The sequence below is a fragment of the Hoplias malabaricus genome, chromosome 4 (assembly GCF_029633855.1).
Source record: "Hoplias malabaricus isolate fHopMal1 chromosome 4, fHopMal1.hap1, whole genome shotgun sequence".
NCBI classification, from domain to species: Eukaryota; Metazoa; Chordata; class Actinopteri; order Characiformes; family Erythrinidae; genus Hoplias; species Hoplias malabaricus.
The window spans coordinates 33,866,384-33,891,336 of NC_089803.1; the positions used below are offsets into that span (position 1 = coordinate 33,866,384).

A 24,953-nucleotide genomic window follows, 5' to 3' on the forward strand; every position below is an offset into this window, starting at 1 on the left:
GCGCCCCCTCCAGGGTGTATTCCCGCCTTGTGCCAATGATTCCAGGTAGGCTCTGGACCCACCGCGACCCTGAACTGGATAAGCGGTTACAGATAATGAATGAATGAATGAAAGCTATAGGGAGGAGCTGGATCATCCCTCATTGTTTTCATTGGACTAGACTAAAACTGCCCCTCCGGATCTGGATGTGAGCGCACTCCACCTAGTGGATTTCTGGCTCTGCAGTGAGGAGTACTTGGGAAAACTTTTTAAATAGACACATGAAACAATATGAATGGACCAGTTTTACCTGGAGGGTGTGGGTTGAAGTCCTGCTCCAAGCGACTATCTGTGAGTTTGGTGTGTTCTCTGTGTGTGTGGGTTTTCTCCAGGTGCTCCAGTTTCCTTCCACAGTCCAAAAACACATGGTTGGTGAATTGCCAACACAAGAGTGTCCATAAATGTGAATGTGAGAGAGAGTGTGTTTCTGTTTCTGCTCTGGACCCACCATAACCCTGAACTGGATAAGTGGTTACAGATAACGAATGAGTTGAAATACTGTGCTTGTAATCTGCACTGTTTACTAAATTAGCTCATTTAAAAACACAGGTTGGTCGTGTGTAATACATGTGTTTGAACCAAGCTCCCTGGAAGACTTTTATGTCTGCATTTTTGACACCACTTATGTTTAGACTTTGTACACTTTAACGTGAAACGAAAGGCTGAGTAATTTCACAAACTATCTTCAGATATTAGCAGGAGTTGTGTTCTGATTGGTAACTCTGACACACTACACTCTCCATAGCTACACATTCACAAGAATCACCATCTACCTGTGATCATATAGCAAAATTCATGTATTTGCTATTAAACTAAGTTTTGCCCATTTATCAGAAAAGGAGCTTTTGTCAGGGTTTGGACCCCTATGGTCCATTATCTTATAACACAAAGACAACTCTAAGGCCATTATTTCCCCCCACACCTCTCAATATGCCAGAATTAGCCTGTAAAACATTGCCTACTTAGACTGAGAACCACACAAAAAACTACACGACACATCACCAGTGTTTTATCAGACAGACCCCAAAGCAACTCTCTAAAAGTTGGCTATCCCACATCTACAAATGAATTTTAAGTAATTGCCTATTCCTATAAAACCCCAAGATGTTAGAAAATTCCCAGTAGGCCTTTTTGTAGTAACACTTTTCTCCAAGATTAAATCCCTCAGCTGCTGCAGTCACAGCAGTTAAACTAATTTAAACTTTTTTTTGCTTTTCCAATTGAAAAATTTAACTTTATACCTGGAAGCAGGTACTTAGTACCCATTTGCTTCCATGCAAGCAATGTTGCTCCAACATGGTGCGTAAACATCAGAGCACAGATTGACCAGAAAGACTCTTGACAATATACAAATGGTTTGTGCTGAATGTCTCCATAAGGTTTTTAAACCAACTCGCAATGGCAGCTCACAAAATGCTCTGGTCAGTCTGGGTCCCAAAATAAAGGCAGAATAAATTTTACTGCAGCTGTTTTGTTTTTTAAAGCCCAAGGCTCCTGTTAGAGATGGTGCTTTGTGACCTCACAGGAGCTGCTAGTGGAAACAGAGACCATGGACCCCAAAGTGCAGCAGAGTATGTACCATGTCGTGGAAAAGTGTCACAAGTTTGTCTTGTCCAATATTACTCCTGATATGAAGGCAGCTAATAGTTTACACCCCACATTGTTTAATGTTAAAACCAACTTGTTTTAAAAGTGGGCACATTTTGGTCCTGCCCAAGCTAACCCCTGTGACAATGTTCCTCAAAGGATTACAGAAAACTCGACAATACTTATTACAGAATAATGTTCACATTAAGTATTCCACTCAGTGGTCTTAGCAGAGCCTGCTGGACTGCAGCCATGATAAACACTAGATTGATTTCATTGACTGATAAGGGTAAAGTAAATTAGACATCTTAAGACCTTCATTTAGAAGTTTAGACAATCTCAAGCTGCTTGTGGAACGACAGATTTTTTGCTTCCTTTATGTAAGGAGCAACACATGAGCCTACTCTCTGTATAATTCAAAAACTTATCAAAACCACTACATTTGGCCTGATGATACGGCTCTAGATCTTTGGCCACTTTGGAAACTCAAGTTTAAATTACTTCATGTAATTAACAATTTGGAAATTAAATAACTAAAGACAACTGCAACTCATTTTCCACAGTTTTATTACGAGATATATTACAAACGTCTAGACTCCTCGTGGAGTCTTGAAGTTCATGCCGACTATTGGCTGGGTGACCTGCAGGTTGGACAGACTGCCAAAATCCTGCAAGAGATACAAACAGAAGAAAAGGCTATGGCTCAAATTTCTCAAATAGCATTTGTCAATAATTACCATCTATAACCCACCAAATAACAGCAAAAACATTTAGAAAGCTACACTTTAATAAAACATTGATTTAAACTGCTACAACTAAAATCTACTAAACACACAGAAAACTGGCAGAGCAAGTACACTTAAGAAAATAAGTGAAAAACAGGAGTGAAGGGAAATGTCTGAAAGACACAGGGTTTGACAAGAACTTGCTGTCTAGCAAACACGGGAAAGACTTTCAGTTCACTCTCCCTGTAGTATCAATGACCTGGCAACCAGACACCAAAATCACTTTCGATACAGGGGTGCACACTAAATTCATAATGCAACCTACCAGAAGCTTAAGCATCTCCTTGGTGTCAGGATCCACCTCAATGATCTCTTGATCCAAAGCAGAAACCTGTAAAGAGAACCATCAGGCCATGTCAGTGTTCAGACATTTTTACAGAAACGCTGAACTTGAACTGATCAGTAGCGTTCAGCTGCAGATCATGCACCTAACATGATATTTCACATTTAAGTCCATCCAACCTCCAGACACTGTTTATATAATAACCTCTGAAACATGTATGAAACATACAGGGTTAGACAGGAACAAGAAATCCTGCAAACACGGGAAAGATTCAGCATTCTCTTCCTGTAGTATCAATGACCTGGCAACCAGACATGCCACAATCACTTTCGATACAGGACTCCAGTATCTGAGGTAGCAAATTTTAAAAGAATAATCTGGTGGCAAACGAATGAAACCAGTTGACGTTACACCAGTAACTATTAAGTTAAACTTCAGCAATATCAGCTGCTTTGAGTAATCAGCATTTACACGGGTCATTTTCCTCTTAAATATTCTCCATGTGGTTCCCAACTCATAATCACAGTCTACCAAAGAGTATGCAAAAATAAAATAACCTGTCTATACATTAAACTAGACTCCAAGAGATCAGATATAATCAAGCCAAGACAGATTAAATTTAGTCTATACCACCACCAAAACAGCTAGTCATCTTGGAACGTATTTGAAAATACTTGCAAGAGAAAGATGCAGAAGTGTGTGTCACTGTTGGACGTACCATTCTCAAATCAATCTGACAGCTGTCCCATGCCACAAAAAATGTCTAAAGCTATTTACTCTGATTCAGGAAAAAATACAAAATGTAGAGGGGAAAAAAACCCACTTAGGATGACTTAAATCTGCTAAGACTTTCATTCACACACACGATAAAAACTACACCTGGTTAAAATTAGGCAATATCCATACTTACAGGATTTCACCCCTTTAAAAACCTGACGTGACTGTGTTAAAGAGCTAAACTTTCTGGTTTCCTGAAAGTTATTCCAATATACCGCTGTAATATTTACACAATTAATTTGTTGCAGCTCCTTAAGCTTTTAAAGCACCCTGAATTCTTTAAACCATAGACTTCACTAAAACAACACTACATCAAGCTGCACCCAAGTTCTTTAAATAGCAGCCAGATCCAGAGCGTTTGCTGGCCATGTCACTGGGTTGGTGCGTCTTTTCTACAACTTTAAAAAGCTTAAATCTTTGCTCTGTGATGAGATGAATTGTCCTTAAAATGACCTGTTTATATCCATGGTAAGAAAAGTTTCAACAAAGCCTCGTGAGGTAATGATTGCCATCCTCACTGCACGTGAAACTCCATATAAATTACTGGGAAGACCTTTATACGCTGGCACAACACAGGACCAGACAAACGTTCAAGCATCAAGTTCGATTGTCCTCACTCTGCTTATTTTTAGTATGAATGTAATTGTGTTTGGGGCATTTTTCATTACATTAAAATTTGCAATTAATCATTTTTTTATTTAATATTTTACAAAGACGAAAAAGCTGTGTCAACATGTGGTCCCATCGTTTTTGCCACGGGTTGTAAAATCTCAGCAGCCAAAAGCCCAAACATACCTCAGGGACATAGTTGTCCCTCCTTTCTCTCTCCTCCTCCTGCAGTTTGATGGAGATGCCTCTGACTGGCCCCCTCTGAATACGCTTCATCAAGTGGGTCACATACCTGCAAATGCACAGACAACATTATTTCACATTCCTAAGGGCAGCTTGGGTTAAAGAAAAGCTGAGACTCAACTTGAGTTCAGGAACTGGACACTGACTCGTGAAGGTGTAATGATCTCTAAAGCAAATTCAAAACCCATCACAATTTAAAATGTCCTCAACACTCTACAGAAGCTTTAATGGGATGTTGTTAATATAAAGACAACATCAAGTTAGCACCTGATACTAAAGAAATTACATTTCATTAAAAGACTACACAGAAGGGAATATCAATGACAATCGAAAGAGGAAAGGACTGATCTCTCTCTCTCACCCTGCAATCTTGTTGCGGAGCTTCTTGCTGGGAATGATGGCGATTTCCTCACAGACACGCTTGTTGGTGTGGAAGTCATTGCCCAGGCGAGTGTAGTACTTCTCGATGATGACCCTTGCGGCCTTTTTCACCGTCTTGGTCCTGACTCGTCCCTGTGATTAGGACAGTGGAGAAAACCATCAGCAACATGGACACTCACTAGTGTGGGCTCTTCAACAGACTAGTACTCTTCAATACAAATATACTAATGAAGGTGCTTACACTGTCCTCCCTTGTACAGACACCATTACTATAGAACAGCTCTCTCCAGAATCACCCAGGCCACAGATAAAGGACATTAAACTCTGAGAACAGTTCTCTCTCAGACTAATCATAGGGCTTTCAACCGCAGAAAATAAAGTCCTGCTCCAGGGAACATGGGTTCTGTCATAATTCACACAGCAACGAAATGACTTGTGTGTGGGGCTAGTTTATACAAAATACCTGTTTTACTAAGTGTTTTAGCGTGTAACGCTTCGCTGAAGTCGAGAACATGCTGCACTATTTAAGGTGGACCGGGGAAACTGAAGCAGTCTGAAGGTGTGCTGTTTCGGACGCTGCCGTTGAAACATTTAAAAAGACAAGAGCTAGCCTGAGTTTTGAGCGTCAACTGTTCAATTTTCAGTCCTCGCATTATCCTGAATATCATCAGCAAACCCCGCAGCGGTTAATAAGCAGGCGAACGCCGTTATAAAGCTGTATAAAGGTGGGCTCTGTCAGTGTTAAACCCTGACCGGTTCCAGCTCCTCCGTTAGCGGCCGGCCGAGGCTCCTCGAACCGAAGTCGCACCGAGGATAAGACTGAGCAAATTTAAGTCACAAATTAGCGCCATCCTGGTCTAATACTCAGAAATACACACACAGCCACAACTCTGCTAAGCACTGCTGTGGCTCACCGCGCCCTAAAACCTGCACAGGAGGAGGATTGGAGCAGATTTTACAGAGAGTGAAAAAGGTAGGTACCCACCATGTTGGAAGAGGCTGAGCGAAGAGGGCCTCTCAGGGCTCCGAGGGAAGATTAAAGAGAGGAGCGGAAACACGAGGAGAGCCGCTCTGCCCCCTGCCGACCCGGAGGACCAGCCCTGAACCAGAGGGCGGCAGCTCTCTCAAGGGCTAGGGGTCTGCTGTGAGATTTCGCTACATAGAGCAGAATGGGACACACCGCACACCTCTGTGGTCAGTCAGCCGCAGGGGCACAGCTGCGTGTGTCTCGTTTAAAACCCGTTCAACAGGAGGAAGTGATTTAACCCTCATTTCGCCATAAATGAGGAATTAAGAACACATGAACTAATAAAAGCAGAAATTGTATAAATCTAAATTTTGCAGTTTGCCAATGCATTAACATTTCATTAAAGGAACACTGAAAATCCTGTGCAGTTCCTTGTTTAACACTATCTACAGTTGAATGGTTCATTAATATTACAATCTTTAAAATGTTTTCTACATTTCGTAAAATAAGCATTCTCGTGAGAAGTTGTGGAGGTCATATTGTTATCGTTTACTTTTTAAATAAAAATATTCCGCCATGCGTTATAATTACCTTGTCTGCTGCGTGGCTGACTTACTTTTAAATATTTACCAATGCCCTTTACTCGTAAAACACGTAATCTGGCTGTGACTGAAAGCGTTAGATGCTAAAGCTTTGGAAAGATCCTGGGGTATTGTGGGAAGTGTAGTGCTTATGATGATTTAGCGTGGAATGTTCTGTGGTTAGCCCTCCCCGATTGGCGTGTTACCTTCATGATTTTAGTGGAGCAGAGCAACATTTTAGTGGCGCAGTAATGACAGAATGACAGAATAGATGTCCAGTTCTTATGGATGTTATTGTTTCTTGGGTCTGCTTTGGCATTTGTTAAACATTTTCCTTCTAGGACAAAATATGGCTGGGTTGGGTGCTGGTAACCCTCTCGAAGCATAATGTGTTGGTTGTGTTTGTTATCATATTATCAGCTGATGTTTACTTAAACGTTTATGGAAGGAGTTATCCTTCTGATACACAGTGGTCAATTTGTCAGCCACTGTTCAATAGCCAAAAGGACACTCACACAATGTGTAGGTTATGAGAGATTTTTTTTATTGACATAGAAAAGGGTCCAAATCTGAGCTCCCTACTTTGGGTGTAAGGAATAAAAAGTGAGTTTTCAGCAAGGTTGTGTGCCTGTTCATATGTTGCTATACACAGAAGCCATGACATGCATTGTCCACCTGGCTGTCTGCAACATAGAAACTCTGAAATCTGGGAGGGGGGATAAAAAAAGAAAAAGAGTTCTTCACAATTGGAGCCCTTAAGCACAGATGATAAAGCATAAAAATACATTTTGGAAGTGACATTCAATATTTTAAAACAATAGAAGCTCATTAATTATATTGAATTATATAAAGTTCATAAAGTCCCGTTTGTCCAGACAGATTAAAAGTAAACTCCACCCACCAATTTCTAAAGAAATTCTGCATAATTCAGAATTCTCTGACATGTAAAGTAATTCAGTGTTCATGAAATGGTGCACTGTAGAGAAACATATAGACTCAGATTTTGTAAATGACACAAAATATTACACTAAGTACAAAACCTAATTCTGAAGGAGGAAAAAAAAATTGAAAAAATTGAAAACTGTGGAAATGTCCAGACTGAGGATAAAAATGTCTGGAAAAACAAACCTTTAGGACCGAACCAGTCCTCCTCCATAATTCTGAAACCAGACAACTGCTTTCACAGCTTTATACAGGTTTGATCCACAGTTTAAGAAGGAAAGCTAAAAAGAAAAAAAAAATACCTCAAGACCAAAAAACAAATAAATATTTTACATAATTTACAACAGGACATAAATAATATTCTGCAAGCACAAACATCATGACTGATCTCAGCATATTTATTAGTTCAAAGTCCATCGCAGTAGAGGTTTCAAAATGAAATAATGGAATGTATTTCTCACATCTCAAGCCAAACTTGCACTGAGTCATTTTTCACAAGGGTGCACTTCTCATACAATCAGTTTTTTTTAAACACAAAGCAAACTGTGTTCGGTCTTTTGTGGACCATTTGTAATCCTTATTATGTGAGGTTAAATCTGTGAATGGGAAGCCAGGTGATGCACTTTAATACTCTACGGTGGAAAGGTACAGCTGCCTCTCTTCATTCTTTTTTGATATAAACAGTGGCTTAAAGAAAAGACAAACCTGAAACAACCCTTCTGTTACCACCCTACCAGGGCATGTGTGTATATCTCTGCCTGATTAAACAGAGATAAAAAATACAAAAGGGTCTGTTCACAGCACAAATCACATGTGAAATTATCCTGATACCACTGGCACAGGGAGATTCCAACCTTTTTATACACTGCTCCTGTGAACTGCCACCTATTAAAAGGTAAAGCTGATACTGATTTAGCGACAAAGGAAAAGGAACAGACAGCTGTAATTAACAGGAGACAGAAAATAAAAAGATGAACACTTCAATAATCAAAATTAATGAAACCAACAAGAGTATTGAATATCCAAGTCAGCCAGGGTCAAAAGCCTTCTCTTATTCCTGCAGTATGTACAGCATTCAGGGGCAGAATGCAGAAACACTCTCACTTTCATACAAAAGCAGCTCAGTGTATAGGGGTGTTTTAGTTTCAAGCATGCCATTATTAAGAAAAATGGTAACAGAGGTCATTTGAGTGTAGTCAACTACTCTACAATTCCTTACGAAGACAGGCCCAGGTAAAAGAATGACAAGTGCATTTCAAACTCAAGTACATTTCAAGACTGGTTCAGTCAGTGATCAAAATAAAACCTTCATAAATTAACACACACAAAAAAAAATCCAAATAAAATAAACACATACACCACTTGCACACACTTGAGCATCATACTACACAGTTTTTACAGTTTGCAATATGGCTAATTGATGAGAAAAGCATAAATCCAGCCCATCCACCCCACCAGGAGGTGCCACTGAGACCATAGTGTTTCCAAACGAGGAAAAAAAAAAAACCATACACTCACACACAATAAAATCATGAAAAAAAAAAAACCCTGAGCACATACACTCACACACAGTGTACATGCACAGCTCACACCATAAAATAAATTTCATTTGAGGCATGGTTCATTAAAATACAAAATAAAAGTTTTGTTCAAGGCAAATATCTGGAAAAAAAAGGGCATTTCAATCTTTCTGACTGCATTAATCAACATGTGAAAGCCAAACAAGCAAAACATTAAAAACTACTGAAACAGTCGTAGAGAGTCGTTATAGTAGAAAAGTGTTGCAGCGAAGTTGATGCTATAAACAGGCAGCTGCTAATCAGATCATTCATGGAAAATTTTCCACATTCCCTCAAACACAGTTTGAGGACCAAAGCAGAAAAGATGCAGAAAGGTAAAAGTAAGCCTTAGATGTCCTGTCATTACAGCCAATGGCATCTCAGAGCCTGTGTAGATAACTAGGTCTTCAACACTATTCATTCCTTCTCCATCCTGTCTGTGTGGAAGCTTGGGCCCTCTAGCAGCCACGGCCTGAGTCATATATGTATCCAATACATTAACCCAGATTGATTAACAATTCAGCTCGGTGATTTGCCACAAGGTGTTTCCCGACAGTAGTAGTTTGCAGTCTCTCTCAATTTTACATATAAGATAGGGGGGCGTCTTTAAGGAGGTTATGTATTGGATGCAGAAATCAGAACAGGGTCTTTATTCAGAATCAAACAGCTGGTGAAATTAGCCTCTGCTGGGTGAGTCTAATTAAGGCATTGCACAGTATGGCCAGCAGGGGACCTAAGAACAGTGGCCTAAAATAATGTGAACGCACAAGTCCTTCCTTCCTGAAGGACAATGTGTTTGTCTCGCTTGTGGAGTAGCAATGAAAAGACTGAAAATTGAGAGTGTTCAAAATAAGACGGTATTGCACACTCAGCAGGTGAAATATTCTATATTGCAGCCATAAGCAATGCACTATGCAGCCTAGAGCTAAAAAATTAATGGTAATAAATTGGGTCCTCTCTTCATACAACTCTTGTAAACAAAATAGGGAAAGCCATGGGGAAGATCATGCAAACTACAATACGATTAAATACACAGTTTCATGAAATATGGCTTTTGGTTATCTAATCAAACATTTCACATGCCACAAATACCTTCAGGATAAATACTTCCATATATTGAGTAATCTTTCAGCTTTTGATCTCAAGGGACAAGGCAAAATCCTTCTGAGTGTTAGCCATCTACATCATAATCTTCCACTCATAAAAAGAGATATGATATGTATTGCACTTGTACATGCGATAATGTTTCGGTCCGCTGTAAAAGCAATCCCCTAATTGTGATTGTCATGAGGCGTTCGGGGGTTTAAACGCTATTCCAATTGTGCCCCTGAAAGATTAGAAATGAGACTTTATCTTGTGGTGACACAGAGAGTTGGTATTGCTGACTTTTGGTTTTAAATGATGATGAGTCAGTACATGGAATAAAGATTTATATTCAGACTGCAACGAACTTGCAGCAGAAAATTGTACAGTGGAGCATTATAAGAAGTGTGCTATGGAGTCCAGGTGTCACCTCCATGATCTACTCTTTGTCTACGTTTAAATAATTGAAATATTTTCTTGTGCATGGGACAATAACAAGTGAGAGGAAAAAACAAAAATTCGGGGCGGTGTGTCAGGGAAAGCTTCTGAGTAATTTAAATCATTCTGGGTGGAAGAGAAATGTCCATACCTAAATGTGACCCTGCAGAAGAAATACAGCATGATGGTCCTCAACTGACTGGCTCTCTACATTAGGACAGATCTTCATATATATATAAAAATAAAATAAAATAAAAACCAACAACAACAATCCCCACCCCTCCCAACAAAAAAAAAGACAAAAAGGCAGAATATAAAGAGTGCAAGGGGAGACACAGTCTTGCTGAGGTGCCCATGGACTGTTTAGGAGCTTGTCTGTACAGTCTAGGGCAATAAACCATCATGTGTATATGTTAGCCTTTTCAGTCCCAGCTTTAATCGGCATTCCCTGGAAAGGCTCACATCAGCAGTGCAGTGAAAATAAAGAGTATTTAATCTATTTGTGCCTTGGTGAACTCTTCTTCCGCTTACGTTTGAAGAAGCAGCAGCACCTTAGGAACAAAAAAAAAGATAAAAACACAAAATATTAGTTGCATGTGTAAAGGGGATATTTATATAATGAACATAATTCACAGCACAGACCCCACACAAGCGCAGCCATTGTAATTTATGAGAAAAGACGTCAATGGGTTTGTGAATGTCTTGACAAGATCTAAACAAAGTGCAAAACAAAGACCACAAGACAACTATAAAATGGCAGTTAATGAGAGGGTGTACAGACATGCTTTGAGAGAAATCTCAGAGCCCTGAAGAATGAGTCTGCAGTCTCTATATCAACCGTAATAGGTCAGTGAAGTTCATCTGCACGTAAAATTAATGCCAGAATAACTGACACTAGTTACCATTTACCAGTGTTGCAAAACAGCAACCAGATACATAACTGTAAATAAAAACAATGAAATATTGTTTTATTTGCCATTCTGTGAACCCATTTCCATTTGCTGGAGGGACATGATATTTAGAAAGATTCATTTTCACCACATTAAAGTTAGGAATGAGGGAAATGAGTCTACAGTACAATGCCCTGCCAGTCTCAGCCAGTCTCTGTTTGATTATTTAATACAGTCCGCGCTACAACCTGTGCTGTGCAGGTAAGTACTAGATTTGAATCCTGTCTGCCCATCCCTGGAGTGGGATGAGACCAGGAGAGAGAGACACTCACCACAAGTTGAGCATTTTCACGCAGCTACAGAAAGTGTAGAAAGAGAGATAGGGATTAATACTATACACACTAAAAGGTGGAGTGGCAAGACATGCAAAAGTGTAGGGTGCCAAATGCATCGCATGTACAGACACAAAGCAAGAGGATGGGCTATGTATAGACAATAGAAATGGGGCAATGCAAAAAAGAGCTAGACCCTGTGAAATCAAGAAGAGTGAATTTGAAGACAACAGCTTTACAAGACAGAAATAAAGAGCGAGGAGGAAAAAGCCATAAGAAGTGGGGAACAACATACTTAGCCTCATCCACCCCTTCCATATCTGCTTGTGTCGTTATTGGCGCGTTGGAATGGGCTGCTAAAGGGTCATCTGCATTCAGTTCTCCATTGGTTGAGCTGACCACCTACAGCATAAGTTTTGTCAATCAGAAAAAGAGGCTTTCATGAGATTAAAAAAGGAACTGTTTAACTGTGCTGATATTATTCCTTCCCAAAACTGCCTTCGTAAGAGCAAATATACATCCTTTAGTGATTCATAAATGAACTGATGTATTAGTTAAAGGAATAGTTTAAAAATAATATTCAACAGTTTTTGGGGGAGATAAAAAAAAAAAAAAGAAAAATCAGCGGTGCCACAAATATACATTGAAAAACTATGAATACAGTGCTTTTTATGTAATATCACACACTTCAGCACACTAAATCTAATAAAAACACAGATTACAATGCTTTATTTGCAATAAAGTAAGAAGATTCTTGGCAAAGACTGGTAGAATTTATGATATCCTCAGAAAAACATATTGTAATGCAATTTTTTAGATTCCGATAAATACTCTTATACTGCCAAACCCCTTCCAAACATTTATGTAACCCTTGTCAAAATTAAATAAAGGAAACATGGGCAAAAATAATAAGTGGCACAGGTGCAAACAGTAGCAGTAGCCATCTTGAACTGCATTAGCCAGAATTATGTCAGTACATTTCAACAAGAGAGTGGGACATTTAAACATCACAGTAGAAAACTAAAGAAGCAAAGTTTGGACTCATTTAGTTTCTGACAAATTCTAAAACTTTGTAGATGAACTATATGTGAAAAAGGGAATATTTGTGAAATTCCTTTGTCAAACTATTCCTTAATGAACAGTGAATACTCCTTTCAAGCCTTCTCATGAATAACAGTGCTGTGCATTCATGATCCACTTTGATAAAGCAAAATTTACTCTTTAGCCATAGCCAAGATGAAGGAAAATTAAAGAGAACAAGCAGAAATGCTGCATCTGTGCAACAGGAAGAGCAAGTGAGGCGCTGTTGTGCAGCAGATGCAAGGTGAGGGCCATAAAGTTTCCAGATCCTCGCTGTACCTGTGCAGAGCCCCCATGCCGGTCAGCGGCCAGATACGAGCTCAGGTAGGACAGGTTGGTTTGTCGGTGAGGCTGCACATCCCACGCACCCCTGTGCTCCGAGTTTGCCGTCTACCCCACATGAAAGTAGCAGCAGGGCCAGGGGAACAGATGAGCAAAAGGGGGATAGAGAGAGAGAGAGAGAGAGAGAGAGAGAGAGAGAGCACACCAAGGGACAGGCAGCCATGCATTGCACACACAGATCACAAACAAATCAAAAGAGGAGACAGAAGCAAGGTAGAGCGGTGTTAGTCATGAGGCAAGAGCAACATAGTTATGAGACAAAAGATAGAGGGAGTGACAAAATACAAAATAAAAAAGAAAAAGAAAGGAAGAAGAGCAATAAGATTAAAATAACTCCAATCAAATTGAAAGGAAAATGAAAAGCAAAAATCAGGCATATGTCTGTACTGCCTCTAGGTGAGCTCATGAGCACCCAAACTTATGATGATGCAAGGGCTAATACTCAGCATGACTCATCCATCTTCTAGTCATTCTCTCAAGCCAAAATCCCAAACACTGTTCCAGTGACTTCCACAGTCAACACAGAAACACACCCATACAGCCATCCATCTGCTTGTGTTATTGTAGCATTTTGTATTGTAGCATATCTCAAAGCTGTGGACTGGCTGAGGGGGTAGCATGCATATTTCAGTGCATTTTCATTGGGTGTTTTGGGTCTAATTTGAAGAGAATTAGGCTAGTTTAAGTTGGTAAAATAAATCTTTGTGTAAATTTCAAGGATGGCAGTGATTACGTGTCTTAAGATCTAAGTCAACATTGAGTAGATAAATGCAGTTTGAATTTGAGTTAAAGTTAATATAAAACTACTAAAAAATGCCCAAAAAAAACAATATTTTTAAAGGATCCAGTGAAATAGTTGTCAGACGTCACTTAATATTATAACAGGGAAAAATGGGCAAAATCTTTATTGACACAGTCCATACAAATTACTGACATAATAAATTGAATAATATAATAATAAAATTATATTGTCAAATGTAGCCATGTAAAACTGATCCTGTTCTACCAGACTACTAGATTTCTGTCTATCTGGACAGTATGTCCTTTAGCTGGTGACATGCTTGAAGCACATGAAGATATAGGACAGCTGATCATGATGGATATATACAACAGTCTGACCTCTAGGGTTTCGTTCATATTTCTCTCTACACTGTGCTGTTTGCTTCTGTTCCCATGCCACCCTCACCTTCTGTTCATCTTCCCTTTGTCTGTCTTTCTCTCCACATAGGGATCGTTTTACACATGCAGCTCACAGTGACTAAAGTCAGTACAGTCAGAGGCTTAGCTGATTCTAGGTCAGCACTCTGGGATGCTTTATAAATGGAGGCCAAGGTGTAGTGTTGGGTGATGTCAGTAGTTTAGGAGCAGTCTGAGATCAGCCAGACAAGCCACAGGACAGACAGAGTAGCACCACTCCAGCCCAGCCAATCAGAGTTGAGCAGAGCAGTCTGACCTATCAGTATGTAGTAGGGCTGCTAGACGAAGGGGGGTGGGGGACTGGAGCTCCTCCAGGATGGAAATTAATTTCTCTTTCCAGGGTTGTCTTTATGATACCACTGCTCTTTGTCTCACTCACTCATCAGCTCTCTCAATCTATTTCAACTGCCTATATCATGGAAAATACTTATTTCTTCTCCCTTTGTTTTTTATTTAGAAATCAGACTTTACATAAAACTATAAATGCACCATGGTGAATACAGTTTCCCTTATACCATGTTCCTATAACCTTGTCAAATTTTGCTTATGTTAAAAGGGGTGTTTTAACCTGAACATATTCTTAGGGGCACAAGACAGGACAGCCAACCAGAAGCTTAATTAAATCAATACACATATTCCTTTATAATAGTCTTAAGGCAAGCCTGTTACATTTTAAAGTATAAATTCACAATAACATGTTTTAATTAATAAACGTATAATGCAAGAAAAGTGTAGGATATGAGCTCTTAAAAAACCTCAAGCCAAGTGTGAAGTTACAGTCTAAAAAAAATTTAGATTCTCAGTCATCAATAAAACAGCGTGTTTAATTAATGTTTTGTACCTGGTTACGCAATGGCTGATGTTGTGAAGGTCTCTCTCTGTTGGTATGGGTCTCTCTAGTGATGGCAGAGGCTCCAGAATCTACAGGAACTGATCCAACCGGTGTTGGCTGCGGGAGAAACAGTAACATGAAACAGATTCAAATATACAGCACCTACCTAAAGTTCCTCATCAAAATAAAACCAATTAATCATCGTCATCATTTATTTTAATGAACCTAAAATGATACTTCGCACAGAATACTCACTATTTGTCTGCCGACCCAGTCGTATGTGTAGTCAAATGTATATCCTTTTCTATCGAACAGTTCAGTGAAGAGAGTCCTCAGATATTCATAATCAGGCTTTTCAAAAAAATCTAACCGTCGCACATAGCGTAGGTATGTAGCCATCTCTTCTACAGAGGAAAAAAAAAAGATGCTTCTTACAATGAGTCAACATGAGTTTTTTTGGATGTTCAGATCATGTTTAGTTTTTTTACCACATGAAAAGAAAAGTGTAAACACAATTACTATCAGATAAGTAAGTAATGCATTTATTATAAAATTACGTAAACATTTTCTGCACAATAGTGTGACTAATAACTACAGGAATTACAGCATGTACAAGACGAATCAGAAAATTTGGTGCCTATTTTAAATAATTTCTCCTGATATTTGACAGTTTATTATATAGTGAGAAACCATGTTTACAGTTGGCTAGTGGAAGTAAAACTAAAAATATTTGTTCATGTGCTTTTTACACTGGGAAAGTTAAATGCATAAATCTGTCATTTGCTAATTCTCTTTATTTAATTTTATAAAACAGGGCGGCAAAGTGGCGCAGCAGTTAGTGTAACATTCACACAGCTCCAGGGAAGCTTGTGGGTTCAAGTCCTGCTCGGGGTGACTGTCTGTGAGGAGTTAGGTGTGTTTTCCCAGAGTCCACGTGGGTTTCCTCCGGGTGCTCTGGTTTCCTCCCACAGTCCAAAAACACACGTTGGCGACTCAAAAGTGTCCATAGATGCGAGTGTGTGAATGTCTCGCCCTGTGAAGGACTGGTGCCCCCTCCAGGGTGTGTTCCTGCCTTGCACCCAATGAATCCGGGTAGGCTCAGCTATTGCAGTCAAACATGGCTTGTGGCTCAATACTTTGTGCCAAAACTCAGGGGAGAATTTGCAAACAGTTCAAAAAGAACCATTATCAGCACATTTGCAAAGAATTTAGGTCAAGTATTTCATCATCAACTGTACACAATACTAGGTAATGATCCTGAGAATCCAGAGAAATCTCATTCGGTGTATGGCAAGGTCAGACACCCCCATTGAAGGCATATGACATTCAAGCCCCCAGATGGCACTGCAAGAAAAACTCCCATGCTACAGTTATAAATAAAGCTACAAATGCATGGGAGTACATCAGAAAGCCAATTGTGGACCACAGATCGTCCACAAGACAGTGGGAATGTTCACTGTGGTGTGATCTGTCCATGTACAATTGACCAGATGAAATCTGGTATCAAGCAAGAATGGGCAAAACTGCAACCATGTGAAACCTTTCCCGAATGACTAATAAGTGTAATTAAAATGAATCAAAAGATAATACAGCAGCCACCATTCCTCTGTTGCCATATTTTGGCATGAGAATATAGGATGTATTTTTTTTTTTCAATAAAATCAAGCTTCAAAAGAATGTGAAATTTTTCTTCTTTTTTTTTTTTTTAAACAAGAAACAATACTAAAACTGTTTCTATTTTTTTATATGTAAGTGCAGTATGTGAAAGGCATGAAATCAAATGGGGTCCAGTCTTACCTGGGAAGCTCTCACAGAGAACCTCGATGGGAGTATTCCGTTTGGTGTCTCCAATTTTCTGATAACGCTCTTTCAATGTGTCAGCCTTCAGAAGAGGAGCAAACAGTCTGATATTAATTATATTACAAAAGTGAAATATTCTTCTTAATAATTTTATTCAAGAAAAATCCAATAACATGGGACTTAGTGTGAAAATATGCACTCACCTTCAGGCCCTGCCATGGCAGACTACCCCTCAAAAAGTACATAAACATGTGACCAAGTGCTTCCAGGTCATCCCGTCGACTTTGCTCTAAAAAACAGCCAACAACACAAACTAATGGTAAGCTTAGATTATCATTCTAAATTTGCCCCATCTCCCTGTTGTTTGTGCTACAAGTAAGGCAGGCCTTTACTCAGGGTGTATGCATACCTTTTCCCAAGTGTGTGTTGATTGACATATAACGGGCCGTTCCTGTCAGGCTCTTGTGTTCTCTGTAAGGTATATGTTTTTTCGTCTCTGGGTCGATGTACTCCTTTGCCAATCCAAAGTCAATAATGTGGATGATGTGTTCCTTTTTACTGCCCTGTCGACCAATGAGGAAGTTCTCTGGCTTGACATCCCGGTAGATGAGGTTTTTTGAGTGGACATATTCCATCCGACTTAACTTCAAAAAACACAACACAATATGTATCACTAAATCAGATACACCAATAAACCAGATTAAACAACAGATAATCTGAATGAGGACAACACACTAAAATTAGCAAGGTTAAAGTAGATGTTACAGTTGTTACATTTTCAAATGTACTAATAATATAATTTCGTTGAAGAGACAAAATCTTCTGGAGACTGACTAGCTTTGTTAGAACTAGAGGGACAGAAGTTACAGAAACCTGAACAATTTAAATAAACGCTTTTACACTCTCAGAGTCAGAATGACATAACACAATCAGGAAGATAGGAAGCTGAAAACATATTCACCAGCTGAATGGCAATCATGAGGACTGTCTTCAGGGAGAATGTTCGGTCACATAAGTCAAACAAGTCCTCTAGACTGGGGCCAAGAAGCTCCAAAACCATTGCATTATACTTTCCACAAGGGCCAAAGTAGTAAACCTGTGGCAACCCCTCCACTGTGAGAGAGTGAGAGAAGGAGAGAGAGAATTTTTTTTAATCTTTTAATGACTAATTCAGTAAAAATTCTGAAGTATGCAACATTAATAAGGATTTAATTTATGAACACATAATTGAGTGATTGGCCTAGTTGTGGAGCTATGAAAGCTTCCTTAAGAGCTTTATTAAATTCACTATCTATAGAGTACTTAATCGAGAGAATGATTTGCTAAAGCCATTGAATCAAAAGTACTAACTAAATCCTGAGCATTAATTTACATTTCCACTCAAAGGATCATTCAGCTATCCGAACTGCCCATATTAAAACCTGTACAGCTGCACATAGCATACCCTACGTGTAATGCATGGTCTTTACATTACTAAAGACCTTGCAAAAACATTCCATTTTGCAATGTTACTGTATTGTTTTTACACAGTACATGACATGCGTGGACAAGGGTCCGATTTTCACCACTTTTCTTATATGCATCTCAGCCATGTTTATGTGCACATTTGAGATCACTTTCTGTTTTTAATACAGGCTAGAAGAATTAAGTGTAAGCATAACCACAGCTGCATATTAGTGCTCCACCACCAAACACACAAACACAAAAGACAGCCATGGATGTGGGAAACCCAAAGACCACATTCAGTGCTCTGAAAATGTAAATAATGTAATACCTTTATCAGCTGGGTGTTATCAAGCAGGCCCAACAGGACATGCTACATGTAATAAACAAATACAAGCTGTTTCAGTGCTTTTCTCAAGTGCTGGATTATATCTGAAGCAAAATGAGACCTTTAAGCGAAATAGATGCCCGATTTGTGACATATAATGGATCTTTATTAAGCAGTCCAAGTCCACCACAATTCCACAAACATTAAATAAGAACTGGTAGCCACTGTTTCTATATCATTTCTCCTCTTGTTCCATACTGGAATTTTAGCATGTTCCAATTGTTTAAACTACCAGATTGTTGGTTTATATTATTTATATTATTATTGATGGCATATTGCACTGCACAGATAGTATATTATTATAATCATACACAAGAAAAGAAGTAAAATATCATTTGCCAATCCATTAGTGTATCACATAGGGCCCAACACACTCTCTTCTTACCTGCAGCCACCCAAATTCCTGTTGAATCCTACAACTCAACACTAAGGATGCTCTAGCCATTTGTGATCTGATCAGCAACCAGCTATCCTTAACAATTATGGTTACTCATTGCGCCTATCCCATGAGCACCCAAACTAGCCACTGTATCACTAGCTCTTCATAGGGGTCCCTCTCTCCTCAAGGTCTTCTCAGGGGCCTCCTCTCATTGGTGCTTCACTGAATTAAGCCCACAACACCTCCACAAGGCTCAACAGTGAAGTTTGGCTTCCTAGACCCACCCCACTCCAAGCTAGCTATACAGCCCTACCTTAACCTTTACCATCAACAACAGTAAATCCACACTGGTCTCCCTGGTGACTAAGGCTGTACCTAGCCCCATTGGCACAGTCAACGCATGCTCAGTACAGCCAGTTCCATGCAAACTTTATATGATACATCATCAACAATCCCAATAGAATCTATACAGTGCATTTCCCCAAGTAATCTCTGCTCTCCTTATCCACAACCACTGACTAGACCTTTTAGCCGTTTCTGATAACTCCTTCACAGCTACCATTCGTTTCCAGGCCCTGATGCCGAACTGCACAAGCAGGGATGTGGCCAATTTGGCTATAAATCCTCTAACAGCTATCTCCTCTGGTCTTACATGTGCCTTCCCTCACCTCAGCCACCAAGTCTGCGTACTTCAACTTCATATACGGCATCCTCAAATGGAACCGTTAACTCTATGAAATAAACTATCCATTTACTTTCAGATTAGAGCACCATGTCTGGCCTCAGTGTAGTTAACACAATGCACTCTAGGACCTGCAGCTTTTTTCCTACATCTACAACCAATTTCCAATCTCGTGCTTCATCCCATCTACAATATTTGTAGACTGAGCACATTCTCGAAAACATTCCCCCTCATGCACTAATCTAAATATTTTATTACTACAGCCACTCGTCAATGCATTAACCTCTTAGCCGTTTGCAACAAACATGCTAAAATCTTTAGCACTTGCTTATGTCTCCATGTACAACACTCCTGTGACAAAACTAACTTTGCAAGCTGATAGAATATGCTTCAGCGTGCCAACCCTTGCACATAATCCAAAACTAGGGTCTGCATCCACCCAGAATTTGCGGTGTTGGAAGGACGTCATAAGTTGCTCCCAGCAAAAACATAATACGACTTGCCTCCATTGCCCACAACTCTTGCCAGGAAATCTTCTGCTTCTTTAGACTCTCCCATCGAAGCCACTGACCTTGTTTTGCCTGTGACGCTGCTGTTGCACACCGTGCCTACTCTTCCTGCTTGCGAATAAAACTAGTCATCATTTGCCTTCTCCCTGGTGATGTGGCCTTACTAAAAGCTTTCTACGAATCACCTGACCCAAGGCCTGCTCTTCTGCATTGAACTTGGCAAAGCACATCCCTTAGTTCTAATGAGCTCCTGGCTACCTGCATGGCCACTTTCGGATTCCACTTCCTTCCTGTTTTTGTGATTGACGCGGCTGCTTTTAACACTGCATTTTTCGATCCTGACAAAATCATCTCACGACTCACCTTTGCACATTTAAATTCCTCAACTAAACGTGTGAGTGGTAACTCCAGTACCCCTCAGTACCGCTGCTTAAACACTGCGGCACCCCTAGCCACCTCCTTATGGCCTTGTTCATAACCCTTTCCATCCTCTCTACTTCTGTGATACAAACATCATAAACTGTCAATGGCCACCTAATACGAGGCAGTAAGCCAAACTGCAGACACCACAATTTCAACTTCCCTGGCAAACACGATCTACCAATGCTATTAACAACCTTCACAAGTTCAGCTTTTAGTCCTACAACTTGTTCTGTATCCTTTAGCAGTGCACTATACCATCTACCTAAACTCTTCACTGGTCTCTCCAGGACTGTAGGGATGATTTCTCCTTCCATCATAACATTTCTTTGCTTTTTTTCCCCCCTTTTTGACAATCAACAGACTTCTAGACTTGCTTGGTTTAACTTTCATCATAGACAACCTCAGATTATCATTGAACCACCATGTGCAAGGCACAGTAATTGTTAGCGTCGTCAAGTCATCCATCCATGTGATCCCTAATTGGTGGAAGCTGAGTACTGTCATCTACAACACACTTAGAGGCCCTAATTACTACCTCCACTGCCATTGTAAATGCTAACGGTGAAATCGTACATCCAGGCAATATACCAATTCCTAATTGCTGCCATGATGTAATAAATTCCATTTGAGCATTCCCTGTGCTAAAGCAAAACTGAATATCCTCAAAGTATGCTTTAACCAGCCTAGTAACCTTATCTAACACCTGGAAGTATTTAAAAGCTTTCCACATAAGTTTATGTGGCACTGAGCCAAATGTATTAGCTAAATCTAGGAAAACAACATGTAAACCCCTACTCTTTTTTCTTAGCTGTCTGAATCTGATGCGAGATGATGCTGCTATGTTCCAAACATCCTGCAAAACCAGAACCCCCTGCTTTTTGTCTCTGTGCTATTACATTAAAGAAAATCTTACTCTCCACATTAAGATGACTCATGGGCTGAAACTGTTCTATACTAACAGCATCTTTCTCTTTAGGGATAAGAACACCACGTGATCTTCTCTACTCTTTTAGAATGATCCCTTTCTTCCAAACAACAACCATCAACTTCCACAAAAACCTCAAGACCTCAGGTGCATACTTGTACACCTGATAAGGCACACCATTAGGCCCTGGAGCAGAACCTGCCTTTGCATGACGCACTATATCTTAAACCTCACTCCATTTTGGTGGGCTAACCTCCATTTGCAACTCGATTTCTCCTAATGGTGGAATATCCCATGGCAACCTAGCTCCTTTGCCTCATCTTTATCTGTATACACATCATTGAACTGCTCCTCTAATTCCCGCTTTCAAACTCATATAACAAACAAAATAAGCGCAAACAAACATATTGCTTGTTCCAAGGGATGGGGCTATAAGGAATAGTTTTGCTGAAGACATGTGTTGCAAGTTTAGAAGACTAATTGATAAAAAAAAAATCTGAATCTCAAATGTAAAGATCTAAACATCCTAAAGAGAAATTCACATGAAAATGAGTGAGGCATGTCAAGAGGAACTGAGTGTGGGCATTTCACACTCGGATGGTCAGCAACAAAATGGTCCAATTACTTTTGCTTTTAAAAACAATAATGCACACACAAGAAAAGCCTCAAATGCTGACTTGTTTTAAACATTCACATATGAGAGTTGCGGTGTCAGTAAACTGTCTATGAATCACCTAGGAGAGTTCCCCAGATTCTGCAGGAATCACAAGCACAGCATGCAAGTTTTGGAAACAACAGAATTATGTAACATGTAATATACAAATATTGAACCAATCACCTGCATTAACATGGGAATGTTTGGGGCATGGTCAACAACAGATTATTTGCATAAAACTGACAGAGCCCTTAAACAGCTCGTTCTTGAAAGGGACTGAAACTGGCAAGAAAAAGTGAGAGAAGGGGGCAGTGCTGAGAGAGTCAGAAACCACCCTTTATTTATTTTATTTTCAGTCAAACGGTAATTGCCCACTTTTCACAAGTTATTTTTTTCAAAACTGGAGTTTAAAAAAATATTGGAAGAAGGGGTGGATCACAGTGGACTCTGGATTGTGAAAAGCAGAAACTACAACTACATTTGGAGGTGTGGAAAAATACCCCAGTAGATTTTGTTTAATTCAAATATTTTAATTAATTATTGAGGCTTCTGTGTCATTTCTGTCTAAGGTTTTTTGCTTTTTTACCATTCTGACTGATAATTAAATAAATGAAGCGTGGTCTCAGACAAAGCCCACATTTCTCACCTTTCCCCAATGGGTGGTTGTCAAAAGATGGATAGGTTCGGACTCAGTAATGCTGCACAGCATTTCATAGGCAGTGAACACACAGGAAAAGTGCAGATCAGAAGACAAGAGAATGAACGCAACCAAATAAACAGACATGCACATTTCTGCACTAACGGCTTTAGTGGTACGTAGTAAGACATTTTAGATTTTTACAGGCCATTCTCTGTAAAACTGTGTCCACATTCAACATGCAACCAACAGTCAATTTTGTTCAAATGTATTTATTTCTTACAGACACACTCACACACAGCTGCCTTTCACAGAAAAGCCACTGTATTGAGCTAAACTTCCTGCATTTGACAGAACTTCCTGTTCATCTCTGCATGCACAGAGATGAAATCTCCCACTGATGACCTAAAATGATAGTCAATGCTCAGGAATAACCACTAGGTTACATCTAACACACTGCGAGGGCTCATGTTAACAAAGAACTACATTATATAACCTAAATATTAGGCTGATATTAAAGCAATAAAAGGTCTTAAACAGCTGAGCCCCCCCCAAACACACACTTAAATACCAATTACAGACTGCACAATGGCATTTTATATTTTCTGAAACAGATATCGTAAACTTAACTACTGAGAAGTACAGTATTAATTAAATAAGAAAATTACTTCTACTATTTTTAAATAATGAATTCAACTTAAAAAGAGAATCTAACTGTCATATATGCTCAACCTACTCAATAATTGAACTCCCCCATAGGAAATAAATGAAAGATTGCTAGATTAAAATGGCAAATATCACATAAATGTTCTAAAATTAGATGTTCTAAAATTAATGTTCACTCAATACAGCATACAAAAAATTACAATTAATAAAATAAAATGTACTATAATATTTGCAAAATACATAACTATTTTAAAAGCTAAGTACAAAGTTGTGCAGCTGATATAGAGCCTTTTAATTATGAGTGCATTTTGTCTTTGCATACTATAAAATTAAACATATCAGCATAGAAAAGATGTGCAACATTAAAGATGAAAATCTGGCTAACGTGTGTGTGTGTGTGTTCTACATCAGGATTTTCTTGTATCCTGATATCTGATCCATCATATTCTGAAGATGATATTAATTCTTGGAAACAATTCACATTTATACTGATGTATAGTCTTCAGTGCAAACTGATGCAACCATGAACTGACACATTCACACATGTGCAACCAAGACATCAGGGCAACCGTGTCTGTCATTGGTACTACAGGAAGACAGCTGTTTTTTGGCACCTGTGGTTCAAAACAGTGTGTTTATGTTGGTGATAGAAAATAAGAGAGAGAGAGAGAGAAAGAAAAAGTCCTTTACATTTTTTTGTGAAACATTATTGAAAATACTTTTGAGAAGGACTTATGAGTAAAGGCACTTGAACACCATCTGAAGCTTGAACAACGGTTGTACCAAAAAAACAAACAAACAAACAAAATCTAGCTTGAAGGGTGAAACAGCACTTTTTGATAGCTGCCGTGTGTGATAATGAAAACTAACTCTAGGCCTACAACATGTAAGCATAAACAGCAGATGTAGCATTGTAGCATTTGTTTACAGCAGACATGGAATACAGTGCAGTTCCGCTACACAGTTTACATATAGGCTACTGCTGTACTACTAATGATACACTACTTTTACTAGATGATACACTACTTTTACTAGATGATAGTGATTAATTATCCCAGGTTTCTATCAGTTTAGGTGGGGAATGGCTGTGTTTATACAGCATAGGTGTATGCTCTGTTCAAAATATTTTACAATATACTACTCAAATATTGACTTAGAAAGATAGACCAAAAGATACTGATCAAAAGAAATGGAAATTATGCAACATAAACTTGAAATAATCTGAGGCTCATGTGACAAAGTACACTATTTATAAGCGCAGAAATGTTACTTTGATAAGGAACAATTTTCCTGCAACTTTATAAAATGTCTTTAACAGAAAAATTTATGATTGTGGGGAAAGGCTGCTCTCTGGTTTGTTTATGTTCAGAAAACCTGTAACTAAGTATATCCATCCATCCATCCATTATCTGTAACCGCTTATCCAATTTTAGGGTCGCGGGGGGTCCAGAGCCTACCTGGAATCATCGGGCGGGAAGGCGGGAATACACCCTGGAGGG

General features: G+C 39.2%; 2 protein-coding genes and 2 non-coding genes across 6 annotated transcripts in view; all 4 read right to left on the reverse strand.

Moving 5' to 3' along the window:
* Positions 1–2,176: 2,176 nt before the first annotated feature.
* Positions 2,177–5,893, reverse strand: zgc:114188 (40S ribosomal protein S17-like). Its single transcript, XM_066668587.1, has 5 exons — positions 5,690–5,893; positions 4,685–4,836; positions 4,267–4,372; positions 2,677–2,742; positions 2,177–2,294 (listed from the first exon to the last, which is right to left on the reverse strand). Exons 1-5 carry the CDS (start codon positions 5,690–5,692, stop codon positions 2,217–2,219), a joined length of 405 nt encoding a protein of 134 aa, XP_066524684.1. The 5' UTR covers positions 5,693–5,893; the 3' UTR covers positions 2,177–2,216.
* Positions 2,522–2,647, reverse strand: LOC136695967 (small nucleolar RNA SNORA71). The gene has a single exon (XR_010802543.1). It is a non-coding gene; the product is annotated as a small nucleolar RNA SNORA71 (small nucleolar RNA).
* On the reverse strand, positions 2,909–3,034 carry LOC136695966 (small nucleolar RNA SNORA71). The gene has a single exon (XR_010802542.1). It is a non-coding gene; the product is annotated as a small nucleolar RNA SNORA71 (small nucleolar RNA).
* An 890-nt stretch (positions 5,894–6,783) lies between the features above and the next one.
* LOC136694130 (casein kinase I-like) overlaps positions 6,784–24,953 on the reverse strand; it is a 32,942-nt gene continuing 14,772 nt past the window's right edge. Inside the window, exons 5-14 of one of the 3 annotated variants that reach the window (XM_066667511.1) lie at positions 17,709–17,860; positions 17,157–17,391; positions 16,951–17,036; positions 16,745–16,829; positions 15,203–15,351; positions 14,957–15,064; positions 12,856–12,966; positions 11,792–11,898; positions 11,497–11,520; positions 6,784–10,825 (exon numbers count right to left, since the gene is read on the reverse strand). In XM_066667511.1, coding sequence (XP_066523608.1) covers positions 10,771–10,825; positions 11,497–11,520; positions 11,792–11,898; positions 12,856–12,966; positions 14,957–15,064; positions 15,203–15,351; positions 16,745–16,829; positions 16,951–17,036; positions 17,157–17,391; positions 17,709–17,860 — 1,112 coding nt within the window. In that variant the 3' untranslated portion in view covers positions 6,784–10,770. The remainder of the gene's footprint in view (positions 10,826–11,496; positions 11,521–11,791; positions 11,899–12,855; positions 12,967–14,956; positions 15,065–15,202; positions 15,352–16,744; positions 16,830–16,950; positions 17,037–17,156; positions 17,392–17,708; positions 17,861–24,953) is intronic. The other 2 variants (XM_066667513.1, XM_066667514.1) reach the window with 2 other exon arrangements.